This window comes from Sturnira hondurensis, unplaced genomic scaffold (assembly GCF_014824575.4).
Source record: "Sturnira hondurensis isolate 20B ecotype Veracruz unplaced genomic scaffold, ASM1482457v3 Scaffold0021354, whole genome shotgun sequence".
Taxonomy (NCBI): domain Eukaryota; kingdom Metazoa; phylum Chordata; class Mammalia; order Chiroptera; family Phyllostomidae; genus Sturnira; species Sturnira hondurensis.
The window spans coordinates 19,510,963-19,533,800 of NW_028093985.1; the positions used below are offsets into that span (position 1 = coordinate 19,510,963).

The window sequence follows — 22,838 nt, forward strand, 5'->3', positions numbered from 1 at the left end:
ATCTCCTCACTTTTCTATTTCTGTTAGGAAAATAAGGGAGGCACAGAGGGGGGAAAGGAGGAGAGGCAAATGTTTCCTGTAATTGTTGGGGGGCCACCGATTCCTGAGGCATCTCCATTTGACCTCCTCCCACCCTAAAACATCAATTAATTCTCCAGACTCTCCTTTAGCTTTATTAGTAACAAATGTCTTGACGGCCTGTTTGATTCCTTCAGAACACAAAGTCTTCCAGAATCGAGAGAGGACTGGATGTTTTCCTACAGGCACCACTCTAAGGGCCAGTCCCAGCGAGGCTCAGGCAGACCCTCTGCTTTCCAACAGAAAGGCGAATTATATTCTCCCCTCCCTGCTCATTCCTTTAATTGTTCGAATGCTTCTTAAAATTCTAATGCTTCTTTCAGTAAATACAAAAGAGGGGACTTTCTCCCTTTTTCAATCTTACCTAAGCAGAAACTCTGAGTACATCATCAAAATTTTCAACAATTCTTATTCTGTGTGTTATATGAGGATCGTTCAGAAAAAGTCCAATTGGTTGTTAATGTAACGAGAGCAGTTTGCATAGTATCGATGTAAACTGGCAGCCAAGGAGTGTGGACTGGAATGCACATACGCGAACAATGACGATGTCACTGTACTAGTCAGTGGGGGCGGTAGACACTGTCGAGTGAGCATGTGTATTGTATGGTCATTGCATTCAAAATGACTGAGCAAGCAGAGCAACAAATCTGCATCAAATTCTGCATTAAGCTTGAACATTCCTCCACAGAAACTATTCCAAGAATTCAGAAGTCCACAGCTATGGACAACTGGTGATTGGCAGCTTCACTGGGGCAATGTGCCTGCTCATGTATCATATATCATGTATCACGTATCCTATCTCATGTCTCCTAAGTTTTCTGGCATCAAATCACCCAGGTGACTCAGCCCCCCTACAACACAGATATGGTGCCCTGCAACATCTGGCTTTTCCCCAAATTAAAACCACCTTTGAAAGGGAAGAGATTTCAGTCCATTGATGAGATTCAGGCAAATATGACGGGGCAGCTGATGGTGATTTGGAGAACTGTGTGAGGCCCCAAGGGGTCTATCTTGAAGGGGACTGAGGCATCATTGTCCTGTATACAGTGATTCTTTTATCTTTTTCAATAAACATCTCTATCTTTCATAGTACATGGCTGGGTACTTTCTGGACAGACCTCATCTATCATATAAAATACATAACTTAATAACTTGTATATAAGGTATATACTTTATACTGAATAATAATAAAGTATGCTATTCATTTTTGTCTACTATTTCTGCTTCACAGTTGAAGAGACAACAGCTCCTTACTAGCAGGAACAGGCCTTATCGAGCTGCGTACACAGGATCCTGGGGCAATGGGGGGCCTGGTCTCGCGTTCGACTCCACTGTTTTTGAACCTGAGGGCGTTTTGACACAAAAGCATTTTCAGTAAAAATATCTCACATCAAAAACAAGCATTAACTCATCTTAGAATTCTACAGTCAGTTAGATTATCATTCAAGAATAAAAGTAAAATAAAGGGTATTTCTTTAGACAAAAATCAGGAGAATTTACCATAGCTACAGCCTATTCACTTTGATTCTTGAATGACAATTCAGCTGAAGGACAATGGGTGCATGATAAGCAAATTTAATAAAAGATTTTTAAATGCATGTACAAATCTAACCAATCACCTTTAAAATAATAACAGGGACTAAGTTTATCAGCATAAACAAAAAACTAAAATACCGGGCAAAAGTTACATGTAAGGGGGTGCGGGTAGAGACATTCTAAACTTATGCATTAACTGATAAAAGAATTGACATTCCCATGATAAGAAGTTGTTCTAAGAACATGTGTGCCAGATGACATTTTCCAAAGACGCCGCAGCGGTGTCTCCATCCCACATGCTCTTCTGCAGTGTGGCCCTGCGGAAGCACTCCTCCCGTTAGGAAAGGAGGTCTATGTTCTCTTCCCTTCAACCTCTGCAGCCTTGGCATTCACCGTAACAGAGAAAAAGCTGTCGAAGTGATGCTGCGTGCATTCTAAGACCACAGTATAAAAGGTGACACAGTTTCCTCTTTGACAGTCACTTCTGTATCCCTGAACCATAATGCAAGAAGTCCAACTACCCTGAGACTTCTATGCTGTGAGGTAGGCACAAGGAGAGGACATATGTAGGTGCTCTGGCTGTTCCCTAGCTGAAATCCCAACCAAATGCAAGCACCACCTGTCAGACATGTAAGTGAGGATGCCTCCAGATGATTCCAGCCCCAAGTCATTGGGCCACTTAAACCTGTTGCTTCACTGCAAAACATTAGAATCTACTCCTCTCATATTTATATATTCATCAGGGTTAGCCAGAGAAGCACTGTGGTTCCATCTCTCTGGCTAACCCTGATAAATATTGTTGGTGACAAAACCAGCCCAGCCAGTCCTTAGAGAGACACCAAGGGAGGGGAGACACAGGGAGAAGGAAATATCCTGTCTCATTTTGCTCCTTCTAACCTCCCCATTGACTAAGTGCAACTAGAAGCTAGAAAGAAGAAAGAGCCTATTGACATAGTTCATACTGCCTAGCTCCCCAGTATACACAGCAGGGTGGAGAAGAGAAAAGGGTGGGCCTGGATTGGCAAGGCAAGAGTTAAACTCATATAAAAAAGCTGGGAAATTATTACCACAAAATTCAGAATGGTGTTTACCTCTAGAAGGGGGAGAAGATAATGATCCTGAAGGGACACATGGGTGGAAGGGCATTTTCTTGACAGAATGGTGGTTTGTCTTAAGTGGGTGTTTGTCTTATAATTACTCATTAAACTGTACACTGATGTTTTATACTCTTTGTGTATTTCATAAAAGTTTAAAGAAAATAATGCTGATCAATACTAACTTGTGTATTCGAATTCTAAAAGTTGGTGCATTTTCAGATGAGCACATTTGTAGCCCTTACAACAAATCTGTTTAAAATACAAGAGAGTTTTATAGACAAGCAAACAAGTCCTTACAAGTGAAATAATTAAATAACTCATAACTAAAAGATCTCTTCTGTTTCTTTTTTTTTTTAAGGTGTTTTAAGCCAGATGGGGATGAGAGAATAGCAGCTAGAGTCCTGGACACGTTTAAATGCTGATCGCAGAGAACAATAGAGAGGTCAGTGCTGAAGAGGTCGATGGGGCAGAAAGGGAGAGATGGAACGCAGTCCCCCCAAGTCAACAGGGACGCACTCTGCCAGAGGGATGCGATGAGGAATATTTACTGTACTGTGGCTGCAGGAACAGCATGCATGTGGCTGCATATAGATTGTTGGCTAAGTAGTGGGAAACTGAAGGCATTTCCCTATTTGATGCTTCTGCTCTCTCTGTGGCAGAAAACATGGGGAGGACATGTGCGAGTCAGAGATGGAGGCCAGTGAGAAGGCTTGAAGCTCTCTGACATCATGGAGGACCAAGCACTTACTGGAGCAGAGAGAAAAACAGTGAAGAGGGTAAGTGAGTGGGGTGGGTGGGGGTAGACTGGGAGGTTGCTAAATGACAGCAACAGGAGATGGGCAGGGGTGGATAGCCTCTCTTGGATCTCAGAACAGAAATTCTTCAGGAGGATAGAGGAGTGATGGTCTGGCTCTCACCTTCCACTCCAATTGGATTGCAGTAGGTAAAATAGAAAGTTTTGGCAGGAAGCCAAGCGTGGGCAAACTCAGATGACCAAGATTAAGGTATAGTTGGGTCTGTGATAAGATTATCAGGGAATGGGACAAGTTATGTTAAACTGGCTGTAAGGTTTTAAAGAAGAATTCGCCCTAGAAGTGTCCTCATATTAATTAGTGGATGGTATTGTGGCCTAGATGCTCAGATTGGCTCTGGAAGACTCTGAGTTTTTAGGTCACTTTCTGACATGAGAATCTCGTGGTAACAACCACATGTTCATTATACATAATTCTTTCTCTACATGTTCAGCAGATTATCATATTCCTTCGAAGTTCTAGGTTAAGAACCATATTTAGAAGGTGTCTAAGTATTGGACGTGGTTATGGGGTGATCCTCATGGCTAATTCTATCACATAGATAGATATTATTCTCTCCTAAAAGGCTGGATCTGCCAATCAGAAGAGACTACCTTAAAAATTGACCAGAGCATGAATAGGCTTAATGTAGTTTGCTCTGGAAAGTAATGTTTCTATGACAATTCAGTGTTTCCATAACTCTAATTAAAGTGTTTATACATGCAAAACATCCTTGGGATCAAAATAACCTGAACCTGCTCTGACTGGTGTGGCTCAGTTGTTTGGACATCGTCCCACAAAGTGATGGTTCACTGGTTCTATTCCCAGTCAGGACACATGTCTGGGTTGTGGGTTCAGTCCCTGGCCAGGGTGCGTAAAAGAAGCAACTGATAGAGGTTTCTCTCTTGCACTGATGTTTCTCTGTTTCTCTCTTTCCCATCTCTCTAAAAATAAATAAATAAAATCTTTAAAAAAATGATCTGTACCTTAGGTGCTTAATAAACATTTGTTAAACTAAAGAGGTAATAATGGGCTTCCCATGTAGACTTTCCTACAGAGAAAAGAAGGTGTTGGTCACATACACTTTTAGGCCCTCTGATAGTTCCCTTTCTCATTATAAATGAGCAAATTGGTATTCTAGTCTATGCACTGGCCTCCTGTGCATTGGGCTAGCACAAACCTTGTCCCGTGAGTATGATCGACTTTGGGAACCCTGACAAAATAAAGTTTCTAGACTTCCAAAACCAAAACCTGGAAAATGTGACTTGACTGAGGCAATGTCATCCTGAGGCCAGCCTAAGCAGCCCAGCTGGCCTCTCCCTAGGACACCTCTAGCTTGGTTGTTTGGAACAGTGACTCTATTTAAATCAGTTTGACCTCCTGCAATAAAAATCTTTGAGACCATGATGGAGTTGTTACCAAAACAGTGTTGTAATCATAGTTAATGCAAGAGGACTGAGTAGTCTATTAGAAATCATAGTGAGTTAATAAAATATGCTGGCTGAGAGTGCTAATTCCAGAGTCTAGCACGGGGAGTTACTGAGAGTGCACAATTTGTGACTGTTCAGGGGTAGCGACCTAGAAACCGACTTCCCTTTTAAGGCTGCAGCTAGTGAGTTCTCATATGCTTGTAGCAAAACAAAGCAAGGCGACGTAAATGCCGCCTCTTTGTCTCTTCTGTTTGTATTCTAGTTCATTGCTTCTTGTTACATGGGGTTGCACATTCCAGAGCGTCTGGTTCTTTTTGTTTGTAGAAATCATAGACTATTCTCACATTTCTGAAGAGGTAGACATAATGACCAGTAAAAACATAATTTTTTCCCAACATGACAAACATTCCAATAGTAATTACTAATTATGCTTTTGTTTCTGTTCACCTACAAAAAGATAGTTTATAACTGACCAGTTCTACAAAGTGTCATTTCTTGCCACGTTTTCCTCTAAGAGTTTTCTAGCCATCAGAATTTCATAAATTCTCTCTTAAGATTTACTGATTTCCATGGTGGTAAACCAAGACATGTGAAAGAAAAATAGCAGTATAAACAAGACCATCCTTTAATTTTACCTGTTGTCAAGTAATTTAATTCTTATTTTTATACTAAATCAACAAAGGTATACTATAGCTTCAAAAAAAAAAAATCCTGGGCTTGCTGTGGGCAATTTATGCTGCCACCTGGGTGGGAGGTTAGGGACAGGGATGTTGGGGGCATTGTTTCGGAGAGGAAGGTCTGAGAAGCTCTGCTGGCTTCTGGAATTAGTCCAGAGAAGTCTTTGCTTTGCTTTCCCTTCTTATCCTTCACTGAGAAAATTATGAATGCCTTTCAGTGTGGCCTGAACTGCCCTTGTCCTACCCTGTCCTAACACTGGAAGGAGTTTGTAACAGGAGAACACCTGGGGAAGCACACAGAACAAGCCCCCTCACTAGTAGAAACTGTATCAGCCCTGTAGGAGAGGGGCAGTTATTGGCTGAGAAAGGGGTGTGGATCTTGCTATTGTGCGAAAAGAAACTTGTAGGGTAGCTGAAGAGATGATAATGTCCAGGTGTTTTAATTTGAAGGCAAGAGGAGAGAATATCAATCAAAAATGGTACTCACATCCCAGATTAAGATTTTAAAAATAGAATGGATTCTAAAGAGAACATGGAGATCAGCAACAGTAAGAATGTGCCCAAGGGGATCTCTGGAGAAAGTGAGAAGTAGGAAAAAAGGAAGAGAAAAAAATGTCCTCCAGATAAGCCAAAAAATGTCAATTCCTCAGCTGGGTGATTTGTTAGAATGCCAAGAGGACTCTTCGCCAAGAATACAAGCTGCCAACTTCATATTGAATGTATCAGCTGGACTTTCCTTGAAGACAACAATCTGTAAGAAAATTTAATTGCTGTTCGCTGTAAAATGGAGTTTTTAACTGCACACAGGATAACAGACTTGGAAGTGTAAAGTAAAAAGCAGGTACAGAAAAATCAGGATCAGAAGTACTGTGTGAGGGCAGAAGTCAGGCTAAGGGGCATGTGATAGCTGTTGAATGGAAGAGGAGCACCTTTCAAAGAATGCTTGTGGGATGCCCCAGGTGGGACAATGTCCAACTGAGGACCACAGCAGAGAGGCATGAACAAACACAGGAAGTTAAAGGGTACAAAGGATGATGGGGAAGCCTTCAGAGAAACTTACCAAAGTAAATAACACAACCTTTAGTAAAGTTAAAACTACAGCCAGATTATAGTACTATTAAAATGAATTGATTTTTTAATGTATTTGAGTTTTCAAAAAGAAATGTCTATCAGCAAAGTAGTATAGCACTCAAATCAAACATCCTATATTTATGTATGGCTACAAATGGAAAACTTCACAAAATATTCTGCATGAATACATGACATAATCAATAAGGCTCGATTATGTATTTTTCAAGGGCTAAATAACACAGCAGGCATGTAAAAGGCCAACCAACCAGATTCTTTGAGTTACAATCCTTTGAAAAATGCTGGTGGAAACAGTCCTGGTTCAAAGAAACATACGTGTGCTGGTATTTTAAAGTAAAATTTTAACTGAAAAACAGAATGGCTGTTTTAAAAATACAATTTGGACACAATGATAGAGGTGGGTGGGTAACATAAATTAAATCAAACAAGAATTTTAGACCTTTCTCTGAAAGAGCTCACAGTAGTTGTTGCACATAAATAACCCTGGATTTCCACTTCAGCTTCTCTGAAGAGCAGTGAGGATATTGCAGCCTTGCAATTTAGAAGAAATCCACAATTAGAAGAAAACTGTTGGCTATTTCTCTAGGAAAAATGACCCAAATAATAAAACAAGTAAAGTCAACTTTTCTTACGACTAACTATGGTTACCAACCCTGGTATGTGACTTTGCTTAAGTTACTCTATAAGAAGTACATGCAAGCTCTTGCAAGAAGAAAAAAGTCTAATCTTGAATTTTATGATTTTTGTGTAAATTTGCAAACTTATCACTCATTTGATTAGTAATACAATACAAATACACTTTCCACCAGGCTGACTCTAGGCAAGTAGGTCTGCGGTCTATCTGTGTTGCCTTCTCCTATCTCCTCCCACTTCCTTTCTCACAGCCAGCCAACCGCCCCCCCCCACCCCCGCCCCCCCCACCCACCCCCGCCGCCTCCCCGCCCAGAGTCCTGGTGGCTCCAGATTCCACCAGTGCCATCGTCCTTCTAGGCTTGCCCTCTAGAACACAGGCATCAGACTAGCAAGTTTGGAAACCATTTAAAAAATTTTTTGTTTTCCAGCCCTGGCTGGTGTAGCCCAGAGGATTGAGCACAGGCCTGCAAACCTGAGGATCTCGGTTTGATTCCCAATCAGGGCACATTCCTGGGTTGCAGGCCAGTTCACAGCAGGGGATGCATGAAAGGCAACCGTACATTGATGTTTTTCTCCTTTTCTCCTTCCCTTCTAAAGATAAATAAATAAAATCTTAAAACATTTTTTTTAATTTTTCAATTCCAGCTGACATTCAATATTACATTAGTTTCAGGTATACCGTATGGTGATTAGACATTTATATAACTTACAAAGTGATCTGCAAACTCTTTTGACTGAACAGCCTATTAGAAAGAATTTTGAGTATACCCTCAATATCTTTATAAATTAAATGCATATATTAATCTCAATATAACATACTAAAATAGAAAATTTTCAATAGATGAAATAACCATAGTTTTAAACATTTTAAAATGTATTAATAATAATACACAACACATTTTTCTCCAAAATGTTATTTTTAAGTTTTTAGGGGGAAACAATAATTGAATATGCCTCCAATTTTTAAAATCTTGATTTAACATTTTGTGAGACAGCAGTGCAGGTGTCTCTTTTGTTCAGTTTGTTTAAAGGCTCTCTGAGCAGAGCTCACAGAGATGTGTGGACTTAGATGGGAGAACTGCTTCACTAGCTGGGTTACTGATATTTTTCAGTCCCGTCACTCATTACACAGAGATTTTGGTTGAAGTCTGATGAATACATTTCCATCATGCCTACTGTTACCCATTTGCTCCAGCTAACTAATTAGAAGGTCTTGTACATTTTTATAGTCTTAACAAGTGGCTCCAAAATCCATAGGATTGTACTTAGAAAATGTTCAGGTTGGTTAAAAAATCCTGTAAGATACCAGAGTTTTTATAGGCTAAATACATCACTTTCGATCACAAAAGATCACATAATAAAGGAGATATTACTAAGCATCCACACAGCAGAGTGGGCAAAGGGCAAAGCCCCTGGGCCCCGCGGTCTAAGCTGGAATCCCAGCTCCTCTACTCCCCACTGTGTGGCTGCGGGCAAGTTACTGAGCATCCTTATGCCTCAAGGTTCTCCCTGGTAAGTCAGGGTAGCAGCAGAGCATATTCAATAGGGTCATTATGAGAATTAAATGAGTCAATAATCATAAAGTACTTATCATATTTTGCCATGTACAATGTGCTCCTGAGTATAATGTGCACCCACGTTTTCAGTCCAAACTTTCAGGGAAAAACCTTTCACTTTAATTTTTAAGTTCAATTTTTTATTTATTTATATTTAGAAAAAAACTGATTTTCATATTTCAGGGTATTAATTTGCATACAGATATTGTTATAGCTTTCTAGAGTAACACTTTTAATGCACAAGTATAAATAAAAGAATTAAAAACATTTATATAGATTGGAATTAGTACTATCCATGTATAATGCACATCCTTACTTTTTCCTAAAAAATTTGGGCAAAAAAGTGCACATTATACATGGAAAAATATGGCCATATCAATATAATACCTAGCTATACTAAGTATATTTAAGTATGTAAAGGACTATGGGTAGATTTCTTGTGCCCTGCTATTAGAAGTATAATCATTAAAATTGCTTTTGCAATCAATTGGGTATTATTTACCAAAGTAGGACAGACACATACCCTGTGACAGCATACCCACAGAGGAACTATATTTTAAAACGAGTAGTCCTAGCAGCTTTGTTTGTAATATGCAAAAACTAGAAATAACGCCCATGTGCATCTACAACAAAATGGATAAACGAATGGTCACACTGAATGCTGTTCAGCAACAAAAAGAAATGGAAGGAACAAATCACAGCTACATCCACATGGATAAATCGTACAAATGATGATAAGCCTAAGAACCAAGACACAAAAGAGTACATATTTTATATAGGTACTCTATATATGCCTTTTATATAAAGTTCAAAGAGAAGAAAAACCAAAATATTAGTTTAGGAATGCATCTATAAGTAGTAAAACTGTCAGAAAAAATAATCACCACAAAGTCAGACTCCAGGTTATCTCTGAGAGAAAGGACTGTCACTGAGGAAGGGCAACCAAGGGGTGTGTGTGTGCATCTTTGCCTGGGTGTTGGTGATGCTCTATTTTTCTGACCTGGGAGATGTTTAGAAATGTTTATTTTATAATTATATTAACTCACATGCATAGGCATTAAGTACTTTTCTTTATGTGTATGATATTTCATGATAAAGAAATGTTAAAAAATATCCTGCTATACAAATCTTGTTTTCACAAAATTAACTACATTGATAACATCCTATATTATTTGTGTTCTGGCTTCAGCTTCTTTGCTAGAATAGCTGCCTATGAGATGTACTGTGCATTTAATGTGGTTGCTGTCACTGTAACCTTAGTTTGGACTCCTTCCTATAGGCCAAAATTTTTTTTTATTTTTTAGTCTAAACAACTAATCCACCAGTGGTTACACTGACACAAGTTTTGCAAGTTTTTATTTTTTTAAAGTTAATTATTGTTTAAAAATGTCATTAAAAGATGTAATAGAGAAAGAATATCTACTACCAAAATTGCCATTTTAAAATGAATTTTATTATTGAAACACAATCTAGTAAAAACCACACTGAAACAGAATCTACTAAATACAGTAGCATGAGACATATTAAAAACATCTATGCTTTCAGTTTAACCTCATCATAAACTTCCACACTGTGTATCTTATTCCAATAATTGTGTCTTCAGGTCTTGAGCAATATTTTATAACCATATTCTCAAGGTATTCACGGTCAAAGAATGCAACTATTACTTTCCATTTGTGTTCCATGTATATTTCAGCCATTTTTGTTTTGGCAAGAAGCAAACTATTTTCTCAATTTTATGTTGCTTTTTGACTTTCATTTTTAAAAGAAAGTTCAGAAGCTTGTCAGCATTTATAATTGGTGAGTTCTCTTTAAAGTATCAGCTTGAATAGTACTTTAGTTTAATAACCTGGAAATACTGTTGAGTTTTATCTCCATGTTTGGATGTCTAGTTTTTAAATGGCTAGCTAATTGTGATCAGCTCAGAATACTGTTGTCTATTAACTATAATACACAGAGTGAAGTCAACGTTAGCAAAAGTAGATATAAATTCATACTTAAACCGGTGTTCTTTATAATTTCAATTATGGCCAACTTATCGTCAGATCTGACCAGTCATTAGTTTTTCACCTTTCAATGTGGCTCCCAAAGGCTGTCAGAAATGTCAGCTTATGTCTGTTGCCCATTATTGCATTATTAACACTGTCACCACTGCTCCACGCTGAAACAGTCAGTTGACTTAAATGCCATCCACAAATTGTGGCAATATGTTCAAAGTGAACTAAGGGGAGAGCCTTCTCCTCCCCAGGCCTGCACTGTGCTCTCACCCACTCCCAAGAATACCAGGTGCTTGCCTTCCTACTGACCAAGTAGGGATGTCAGTGCCAATCCTCATGTTTAACATTAGTAAAGCTTACTTTCTCTCCTTCTTTTTGGTAAAAAAAAAAGTATGCTTTTAAATAGAAGTTCAAATACCTCATTCTGGAATTTCAGGGGTTATCACCTACACACCTTTCTGGAGACCCACGCTCTAGTTAAGTAGTCTTAAAATAATGTTAGAAAGCCCTCTTTTAATGAAAGTGAACATGAAACTCTAACATTTAAAAAATGGATGGCAATAAGCTGCTCTGACTAACGCTAAGATGGGAGGAGTGGGGGCCCTCTCTGCTAGGCATTTTCTCCATTTTTCAGCCCTCTCTACTAGGCATTTTCTCCACCACCTCTTTATATAGGCTCGAAGATTCTCTGTGGAAACCTAGTTTCCTTGAAACACAGTTGGAAAAATCTTATGCCAGGCCCAGCTCCTCACACCTGCCCTTACTGACACTTGCTCCCTCTTTAGACATTAAGGACCAGCACATTTTTAAAGGCTGGCACGCCTCCTACTCACAACATGGGGACCAATAATAGCTCACGGAGTTACTGCCCATGTACCTTACACTCAGATGTGGCTACATTTTATCTGAGGATAAGAACATTAAAAATGAATACAAAGTGATGGCCCTTCAGCTGAGAAAACAGGAAAACATGTTGTCTGGGCTGGAGGCACTTCCTTGTGTGTTCCCCAGTTCCTCGAGGTTGGAGAATAGATGATAATCCATTTGTTACACCCCAGTTAAAAAAATAACAATGCTACAAATGAAGAAAACTACAAATGTATAAATCAAATACAAAACTGTTAATTAATAAAATGTCTTAAGGTAATTATGAAAAATCATTAAGATATCAGGAAATGGACCATCTGTGATACTGTACTAACAAGAAAAGTAACACGAACTGCTGTAAAAACTGACCCCAAAATGTCTGGCTGAACTCAGTAAAGATCTGTTTTCTCATTCATATCACAGTACAAGGCATGCTATGAAGAAACTATGCTGTACCCACTCATTTAGGGACCCAAGCTTCTTCCACACTGTGGACCAACACATTCAAGCACATGGTGTCAAGGCTGGCCTGGTTTCATCCAGTTGGTGGATGGAAAGATAAAAGAGTAGAGAAGGCATACCTTCTCTTAACTGCAGGGATTATACTCCTCTGATAGGAACTAATCATGTGGCCCTATCTTTGTGCAAACACTTTGGTACATCCGGTTGAGCTATGGGTCCTGGAAGAGAAACCGGTTTTGGTCAGCACTTAGCAAGGCTTCATCACATAAACAGAGCTTGGTATAGGGATTCCCAAAGTATGACATAAATATCACTAGGTCTGCCTTTGGAAATCTCTTGGAAAGTCTCTATCACTCTCTTTTCAACCTGCTGTAATAAAGGAATCTGCTTGCCTGCACTAATTTCAGCTCTTGTTCCCAGAACAAGCCATGATGTTCCATGTCTACACTTTTGCATGTAATTTGCATACGTCTGTCCATTCTCTCCAGTAATACTTCCCTTCCAACCTCCTCTTCCTCCAAATCTAGCAAGCTCCTTTTCATCTATTAAGACCTAAAACGATGCTTACTTTCTCTGTGAACTTCTCTCTGATGACACAGAAGACACACAGATCTCTCTTTAATGTTCACTGGACCTTACTGTTGTAGTTTGTACATACCTCTATTACCAGGTTATTTAGCCTGTACTATAATTATTTAAGAAACCAGTATGTTTTCAAAAGGGTCAGACACATTAATATTCACAATATAGTGACCATTAGTAGTAGACTTAGCTTCTCAGAGGTAAGGACTGAGTCTCATGTATCTTAGTATCTCCCATGCCTACTCAGCACAGGTCTGGCTCACTCAGTAATTGAGGGAAAAAATGCATCCTGCCTCCATTTTCGCCACTTCCTAGTCAGTCTGTCTGTCTGTCTGTGTCTCTCTGGAGTGGTGATAAAACACATAAAATTTACCACGTTCACCATTTTTTAACTGTACATTACAGTAATGTTAACTATATGCCCCTTGTTTGCAACAGATCTCTACAATTTTTTCATCTTACAAAACTAAAATGATACTCATTGAACTAATTCCCCATTTCCCCCTCTCTCCAGCCCTTGGTAACCATCATTCTACTGTCTGTTTCTAAGAGTTTGACTACCTTAGCCACCTCATATAAGTGGGAAAATTTAGTATTTGGTATTTTATGACTGGCTAACTCACTTAGTAAAATGATTTAAACATCCATTCACAGTGTAACATATGATAGGATTTCCTTCTCTTTTTTTTGAGGCTGAATAATATTTCATTGTATGTATATACCACATTTTATCCACTCATCCATTATGTGTCTTTGATTTTGGCCTGTGGTCACTGGGGAGGACTACAAGAACATGTATTTTCTATTGACCCAAAAGAAAAGTACATCCTGTACTCAAATATTTCAGGATGGCTTGGGTTCTGGAGACTAAAAGATAAATTATCCTGAGTACCAAGGGAAAGGAGATTTTTTTTAAAAGAATGATTTTACCAAAAAATGCCTCCTATCACACCCTATTTGAACATAAAAAACTATGAACACAATTTCCATCTGAGGAACAAGAGCCCATAATAAAAAGCTGCTCGCATTCAGAAGGCCTCTCTTACCCCAGTCTTTTCAGCGCCCTCCTCAGTACCTCCTGTTTCGTACCCTCAAAATAGCTCTGCTGAGAAAAGCAGCAGCAAAATTTTAAAGTAGGGCAAAATAAATGAATAAAGGGATAAACAAGAACTCGTTCCACAGAGCACTTGTAAGAATTCTCATGTTTATGCAGAAGCTGAGTAACCTCCGGCCCTTTTTGAGATTAGTAGGTTCCAGCGTTCATTGGCACTGAGCTAGTTTGAGGCCCTTTAGAGACATTCATAACCTTGATGGAATCTAAAGTATCTTTGCATTAGCATGAACTTTATTTCTGCAGTTCGTCTGGGGGCTATTATGAAATACATAGCCACAATGCGTATTTTTTAAAATCTCAAGGTAAACTAGCATTTAGTTTGTAAACGCATTCAACACCTCACGCATCGCAGTAAAATCCCCAGCGCTTAAAATCCTGCAGTTTTTAGTAATATATGCCAAATATAGCTTGAAATTGTAAATAATCCCCCGCAGAGCTGTATTAGCAAATTGGTGTGTGAACAAAGAGCCCTTTCTGCACCAGCATGAATGTTGCCTTTTTCCCGCCCGCCTCACAAGCATAATTTTAGAAAACAGCTGAAGCGCATGTTGACAAATGACAAAGCGACAGACATGGTCAAACACTTCGGTCAGTGCCAAGCATGGGCTGCTGCAGAGGCCAACCGGCTCGAATCCCTAGCTTCACTAACCTCTTTTCTCCGGTCTTTAGGGCGCGGGGCCCTCACCGTCCCCCCCCCGCCCCCCTTTCCCTGGCTCCGGTTACAGCCTTTCGAGTTGAACAAACTTGCTGCAGGCGGATTGGCGATCCGGAGCTCTTCGGCTGGAGCGCTGTATTTATTCATTTATATTCTGCGGCCTCTCGCCCGGGCCGCTCCTTTGTATCCACCGCCTCCCGGATTCCCGGGCCTCCGCCGGCCGCACGTCCCTTGCGTCTGCCTGGTCTCGGGGCCGGCACGTGCTGCGCCCGCCCGGCCTGCCGAGGGGGCGGAGGCCCAGCATTTCTCCTAACCCCTGTAAGGCCAGGAGGAGGAGCACCAGCAGCAGAAGGCGACAGCTGTCCGGCCGCGGGAGCGAGGCGGAGCAGGGCTGCGGCGCCCGGGAGCCCACGACTCGCGGCGGGGGCGGCAGGGGGGCGGGGAGCGGGCAGGGATGTTCCCGGGCACTTCCTGACTGCTGGCCCCGCGCTCCGCGCCGGACGCGCGCGCCCCGGCCCCCTGCTCGCTGCCCGGCGGGGGCCCGCTCTGCGTCGGCCGCGCCACGGTGGAGGCACTGGAGGGGGTCGTGGCGGGGAATGAGCTGATTGCGGGTAAATACGCCTCGGACCGGCCGGAGAGGCCGTGGGGAGCCGCGTTTCTCGGAGTCGCCGCCCTGCCCTTGGATTCGAGACCATGTACGTGCGCGTCGCGGTCCTGCTATTGTCTCTGCCCGGGCGCCGCTGCTGCGTGCGCCCCAGGGCGAGGGGCTCGCGCCTGACCTGGCCGCGCGGCCGCCTGCGCTCCCCGTTCAGGCGGAGCGTCTCGCTGACCACGCGACTCGTCCCTCTGCCCCTCTCCGTCCTGTAGGTCCATTCATATCGTGGCGCTGGGGAACGAGGGGGACTCCTTTCACCAGGACAGTCGGCCGTCGGGGCTCATCCGTACGTACCTGGGAAGAAGCCCGCTGGTCTCTGGGGACGAAAGCAGCTTGTTGCTGAACGCAACCGGCAGCAGCGTCGCGCGTCCGGTGTTCACGGAGTATCAGGCCAGCGCGTTTGGAAACGTCAAACTGGTGGTCCACGACTGCCCCGTTTGGGTAAGGCGCGGCAGCTGCTCTGGGATGACACTGACGCAGCTTTTCTTTTCATTTTTTTTTCCCGCCTCCCCTCTTTCCCTCTTTCATGAAAATGAAGTGCCCAGGGAGAGTTTTTGAACACTTTTGGGAATACATTTGGTTCTTTGTTTCAAGGGGCAGGGAACAGCCCTAAGTGCACTCTTAGAAGGCAAAAAGCCTCGGTGGGAGAGTGGAGCGTTTACACTTTAGGACTGTAGCTTGTCCCCGGGTAGACGCTGACAGTTCCATGTGCCAGCCACAAGGGACAGGGTTACTAAGTTTCACCAGCAGAGAGCAATGTTTTTTTATGCCTACCCTGTCAGTGATAGTGTAATACCTAGTGTTCTAAAAATAAAGTCCTCTGAGAACTCAACACAGGCAAAGAAACGTTTCACTGGGGCAGTTCAGAAATAGGACCCTGGAAAGGAGAAGGAGAGACAGGGACTGAGAATTAATTTTTAAAAACTCATGTATATTACTACCTACCTTTGAAATTTCTTAGTGTTTCTAATTGTAATAATGCAGACCCTCTTGATATATTAGGCATTTGTCTTTAGTGATTCATAAAGCAAATGATATTACTAATACTGCTTGGAATTTTGAAAAGCTTTATATTTTGTAATAATTGACAGGAATTGTAATGAAGTCGATAAACTCTAATATAATTCTTGAGTGTCTGATAAAAGGAGAAAGAAATTTTCTCATTGACACTTAAGTTTAAGTATACAGTAACATCATATTTTTAAATGTTTTCATTTCATCCTGTTTAAAAATGCCTGATTCTTTACTGGTATTTAAGTCATATTGCTACTAAACATTACATTTTGTAACAGAACACAGTTTAGTGTCTGAAAAAAGAAAATAGAAATTATCATTATGTGAGATTTTTACATTTAAGCAGCATATCTTGAAAACTGAATTAGGGGCTATAGGGAACTAATATACATTCCTAAAGAAATGTATAGAATTTACATATAACATTTTCTTATGCAAATTTCCATATTATGGAAACAAAAGATCACTTGTCCAAACGTGTGGTTAAAGGGAAATTTATATTAACAGGCTAAAATAAATTTAAAAAACAGGTTTTTTCAATAACTGTGATGCTATTAAACTCCTGGTTATGACAGCAGTGAGACTGATCATAAGACACATTGGTAGAGAATTTATTGACTGGAGTCCGTGCAAGCAAATAAAACACTTGTTTTAACGTGGTCACTGCACTGTGAAAGAAAGGCCGTACAGTCTAAAAACTTACTGGTTTTACACGAAGCTGAGCAAATGTTGACTAAATACAGGAAATAAAATGGAGGGAAAATAAAATAAGCTGAATTAGGGTGTTAGGGTTACCTTTTATGTTTTTTTCTTTGAGATGTTAAGTCTTTCCCCTTTATGTTGTTAATTTGGCGAACAGCGATTCTTGTAATCCCGTGAATTGTAGTAAATGGAATCTTCTGGATGGATTTAGATAAGCCCCAGTAGTATGGGTTTTTGCCTTTTACTGATTGTTATGTTAAATCATGCTGATTTAATCTCTTGTTTGGTTAGACTCTGGCCCTATAGAAGGCATTGAGTTTGTAACCAGGTATGGTTTTATAGGTTATTATGGTCCACAGATATAGTAGAATACTTTGTACAGTTACTCTTCATAAGGTGATTTTCTTCTCTTGGCATTAAATAAAAGCATATCAGAGATATTAAAGTTGATTGTACTCATACTCATCAGCTGATATTTGGCATGTATTTCATCAGAATATTAAATATAGCAGAGCAGATAAAGCACAAGTTCTGATATCAAAAGGAACTGATTTCAGATCCTCATATTTCTACTTGGTAGCTGTGTTCCTTGCTAAGTCACTTGTCCTCTCTCTGCCTTACCTTTCCTGTGTATAAAGTAAATATAAGAATCCGTACCTCCTAAAGCCATGCCAAAGAGTAAATGAGAGTCCATGTAAAAGATCTTAATATAGAAGGTAGCTCGTGATAGACACCTGGTAAGTGGTAGCTACTACAATAATAGAGTATTTATGACAACTTTGGTACAGCCAAGTATCACTGAAGCTAAGCCAGAGTACAATAGTTTTCCCACGCATCACTCAAGATTCAAACAAATCTTTAAACAAGTACATTGATGCAGAACTGTTAGTACTTAGTAAGTATTGTGTTTGCAGCCCCACAATCAAGTGGAATAAAATCATTGTTTTGCTGTAAAAATTCGGATTAGTTTTTAAAGATGGGCTTTATTCTACAAATGTGGCTCCAAGCCTTGTGTTGCATAACCTCCTAAAGGAAATCCTGAAACTGACTTACAAAGAGTGGAAAAACTTTATTTCCTTCATATTTCTAGAAACCAGTGGAGCATTTTCTCTTTGACGTTGTTTGAGAAGAAATGTGTTGTTTCCTTGAACCTGGAATGAGATAGTTGTGTTTCTTTTTTCTTGCTTTCTTCTATAGATCAGTAGTCTTACTCTGGATCTTTGCCATATGTACTTGGCATTTTAAAAATAAATACGCTTCAAATTTATTTTATGTAGTTCATTTTTTGATATGTTTTTCTCAAACCCACCCTCTTTATTGCAGTATTATTTTATTTCTATACTTTTTCCTGTTTACCAGAAATAATTCCAGAAGCAGTGAGGTAATACATGCATAGTTTTCTTACGCAAGGTTTGAAACTCTGATTTATATTTAAAATAAAATAGAAATTAAAATTAAATTATTTATGACTCTGTAGTCTCAGTACCATAGTGTTAATGATGCCAAAACATATTTTTATGACATTTTCTCTTAAATATTTGTCCCACCACTCATCACTCCCCATACACCTCTCTAGTAGCTGGAATTTTGAATTATTTGAAATGCAAAGAACAAATTACTTTTGATTTGTTTTCCCAGAGTTAAATGGACACTTAATATTGATCCTACTTATGTTTAGTTTTTGTATACCGTTCTTCTGCTGTCCTTCTGCCGTGCTATCCTTGCACACTTGGAGCTCCCACACTATAGCAGATACAGTTGGAACTGAGTGGGTTTGTGGTTTGGGATTTGGAAATTAGCACAGAGCTCTGCTGGGAAGCTTTCACATTTTCTTGATCTGTGTCTTACTTCACTTCTCCCCCCTGTTATACCCTCTACTAAGTGCAAGACTTTGCACTTTATATTCCTATAGTTTGTCTTTGGGTGGGTTTTTTTTGAGGGGGGTTAATTTTCCTTTAAAATGCTGTATTCATCCTACTTTCAGTAGGGTATGTGTAGCTAAAAATTCTGTAATTCTTGTTATTTTGAGTGTACTTGTAGGAAATGGGTGGGTTGGGAAGGCATAGGGAGGCTTTGCATAGGAAGGCTTTGCCAGGCCTGGGGAGGTACTGGTGAGATGCAGCTCTCTGCCAAAGGGCATTGCTGTGAATCACTTCTCCGGAATTTTCCATCATAGGTTAAAAGCTCTGACACACAGGCACAGATCTTTATTGATTGATTCAACACTATTAACTCTGTTTTAAACTCATATTTCAAAGTGAAAACTGTCATAGTCCTACAGTTTTTGGACCACCTAGCCATATCAAGCTATCTGTTTTCTTTCTTTGTGTGTATGTGTGTTCCAGTAAATCTTTATTCTCTCTCTTTCTCTCTCTCTCACACACACACACACACAGACATTGGACCAGATTTGCCTGCAAAGCTATTTTCCTAATCCAATTTTATTATATCGTAGAAATACATACTAAATACACATGAAAACATAAATAATGATTAGTGGTTAACTAGAATATGAAAAAAACTACTTAGGCATATTTAGTAATGGTATTAAGACACATAAAGATATTTTATACCACTATGCACAGAAACTTTGAAAAATTATTTTTAAAACATTAAAGGGCAAATTTTTAAGGGCTCACATCCACAATGAATTATTTTTGGTCCAAGTTCTAAATAGAAGTAATATAACTGTAGCCCAAAAGTAAGGATTTCAAAACTGGAAGGGCTTATCCTAAGTTTTTAAATTTATATAAGCAAAATACATGAATTGCCACTATATTCCTTACCACGTTAGCCCCTTATGATACTGTATGTTTTTGTGGAGGCATCCCCCCCCGTGCATGTGCATGTCCTTACTTCAGGTATGCAGTGCTGTCCAGAGGATACATGAAGAAGAATAGTATAAATGAATTTTTAAAATATGGATACAATATACGATCTCCACAGAATTCACAGTGCATCGCAAACAACACTGAACATTCTGCAGTGTCTAACTGGGTCGCAGAAAGTCCTTCGAAGCTTCCTTACTCAGACGATGCTTTTGTGTCTAATGTATAGTGTTATGCTCTTAAAATTATTAGTTGATAAAAATAAGGCATAATTTTAAAACAAAAAAGTGCTTATTTTTATTTTTATTTATTTTTTTAATTTTTTTTATTTAATTCTTGTTCAGGTATAGCTTTCTGTCTTATATTCCCAGCCCTGCCCAAAGTGCTTATTTTTAAATACAGTTATTGAAAGAGGTTTCTTATTTCGGTAGGCTCTTGGGAGTTCCGTAAGACATGTACCACTACCTGGTCGTCTAAGCTGAAAGAAATAAAATGTTTTTAAAAATAGAGGAGTTGGTAGACTTCAAACATTTTTAAAATTATGTAGTTATTTTGTAAAATAAAATTTTTTTGTGAATCCCAAAAGTTCGAAATATAGGAAAAAATTAAATTACTGTGTTACAGTTTATTTCACGATCAATTTGAAGACAGACTAAAGATTACTCTTTGCATTTTGGTTTAGGATGTTTTTGACAGCGATTGGTACACCTCTCGAAATCTAATTGGGGGCGCCGACATCATTGTGATTAAATACAATGTGAATGACAAGATTTCATTCCACGAAGTGAAGGATAATTACATCCCCGTGATAAAAAGGTCATCACATTCAGTTCCGGTGATTATCGCTGCCATTGGGACCAGGCAGAACGGCAAGTATTTAATGTTCCTTTTATTATATTGAGAGGGCAGGTATCATATTAATTATTAATAGAACCAAGTTTATTAACTATTAATGCAGTTTTTGATAAAAAGCCCCAAATGACTGTGGGTTCAAATGCCAGCTGTTGTCTCTTCATCCTTGGATATGTTAATGAGACATCAAAGGAAGGGATTGCAAACTTCTGCTCTGATTGTGCTGGGTCAGATATCTCAGGGCCAACGCAGAATTCCCTCTCACTTGGTGATATTTTGTCATTCTTAATGGTATTTTCTCAGTAAAGCTGACTTTAAAGTTTTAGTTCTATTCCTTTATTTATTTTTATTGTGGTATAGCAGAGTGAGGACATAAAGTCCACTAATCTTTGAATGCAGCTTGATTCATTTTTCCTTACGCAACCATCACACTGATTGAGATATAGAAACATCTGTGGCACTTAGTGTCTCACTGGCCTCCTCCCAGTTAATAACACCCTTCCAGAGGTAGCCACTATTCTGACTTCTAAAAACATAGGTTCGTTCTGTCTGCTCTTGAACTTCATACAAATGGAGTTATACAGTATGTAATGTCTAGTGTCTAATTTCAGTTAGTGTAATACTATTGAGATTCGTCCATGTTGTGCTTATCTATCATTTGTCCTTTTGATTGCTACGTATCATTCCATTGTACAAATATGCTGCTCCTTTGGATGTTGCTTACGTTTTTACCTAGGAGTAGGGTTGTCGAGCTACAAAAGTAGGTGTGACCATTCCTTGAAATCACATCTTCTCTATTTCTCTACCTTTCTTTTCATGGCTGGCCATGAATTGCAAAAGTGTTATCCGCACTTCCTGAGTTCACTTCCTGACTTCCCATTTATTCTTCAGTCTGATTTTTACTTTTACGATTACACTGAGTTTGTTCTCAGTCAGGGTTGCTAGTTTATATGTTTATTGCCAAATTTAATAAGTTCCAACAATAATTCTCTCTTTGAAATTATTCAGTCACACCTTTTCCTCCTGATTCCCAGTCAGGGCACATGCCTGGGTTGCAGGCCAGGACCTGTAACCACACATCGATGTTTCTCTCCCTTTCTCCCTTCTTCCCCCCGCCCTCTAAAAATAAATAAATAAAATCTTTTTAAAAATACAGCTATTTGTTCCTTCCCAATTGTTCTGTCTTCTTGTTCCCCAACACTGCCCCCCACACGTACACCAACACATCCTGTAGTTGTTGCCCAGAATGTTCCATCCTTTGATTTCACCTCTTCTTGCTCTTTACTTTGACTGTGAACTCCGTCATCTCTTGTCCTTGCCTTGTACAGACACTGGTGATTACCCAGTCTGTTTCTCTGGCTCTCGTCTCTCTTATGGCCCAGAGCTCCACAGACATCTTCCTTTCTCTCCTGAATTCCCTGTCTTGGTGAAGAATGCCAAACCTATCCATTCACCCAAACTAGAATCATCCAACCCAGCTTTTTCTCCTCTTCCCTATAGCCAGTTGAGTAAGAAGGTCTTTAGATTCTGTATTTTAAATAGATCTCAAATTCATTGTTTTTTTCTTCATCTTCATTGGATTTCAGATTATAGTCATTTAATTATCTGTCACTGTGACCTTCTTTTTTGACCTGCTAAAGGGACAATTCCAGATTTTGTAGGACCTGGAACATACAATTTTAGAGTTTTTTTGTAAGAACTGCCCCCCCCCCATCACAGGTACCTATATATATTTAAAGTGAATTGAAAGAGAAAAGAAACCACAACAAATTACAAACCTAAATAGCTGTCAAGTACCACAGGTTGTTAAAAGATGCTTCTATTACTTAACACCTTGACACTTCTTTAACTTTTCTTATATTTTAGAGGGTGCAGAGTCTTTAATCACCTCTTCGTAGGATAACCACTTTTTAATATGTTCTATGGAAAGAAGAAAATGATCAGTTTTTCCCCTGAATGTTTCTTCACTGTCTGCGTTGGTCCTGGCACTATAATTTGTATTGTTCTCGTCCTTCAACTTGGCCACTCTGTGCCATAACACCAATGGCTTAGCACAGTGGGTGGCAAGAGCACGCCTAGAGGCCATTCCTACACCAGGACACTTAACCATGCAAGGAAGTGACTGCGAACTACAAATAATATATCCCTAAACCTAAATCTAAACTCCTCTTAGCACGATCCCTTAGATGCTCCTGTTTACTCTAGAGCTGCCTGACACAAGGT

General features: G+C 39.7%; 1 protein-coding gene and 1 long non-coding RNA gene across 2 annotated transcripts in view; both read left to right on the forward strand.

Moving 5' to 3' along the window:
* The first annotated feature begins 1,363 nt into the window (after positions 1-1,363).
* Positions 1,364-7,404, forward strand: LOC118977495 (uncharacterized). The gene is made up of 6 exons (XR_005064534.1): positions 1,364-1,452; positions 1,995-2,157; positions 3,070-3,153; positions 3,371-3,487; positions 6,260-6,362; positions 7,199-7,404. It is a non-coding gene; the product is annotated as an uncharacterized LOC118977495 (long non-coding RNA).
* Positions 7,405-14,871: 7,467 nt separating this feature from the next.
* Positions 14,872-22,838, forward strand: part of RHOBTB3 (Rho related BTB domain containing 3) — a 51,984-nt gene continuing 44,017 nt past the window's right edge. Inside the window, exons 1-3 of the mRNA XM_037032423.1 lie at positions 14,872-15,259; positions 15,432-15,660; positions 20,446-20,632. Of these exons, the coding sequence (XP_036888318.1) occupies positions 15,258-15,259; positions 15,432-15,660; positions 20,446-20,632 (418 nt within the window). The 5' untranslated portion in view covers positions 14,872-15,257. The remainder of the gene's footprint in view (positions 15,260-15,431; positions 15,661-20,445; positions 20,633-22,838) is intronic.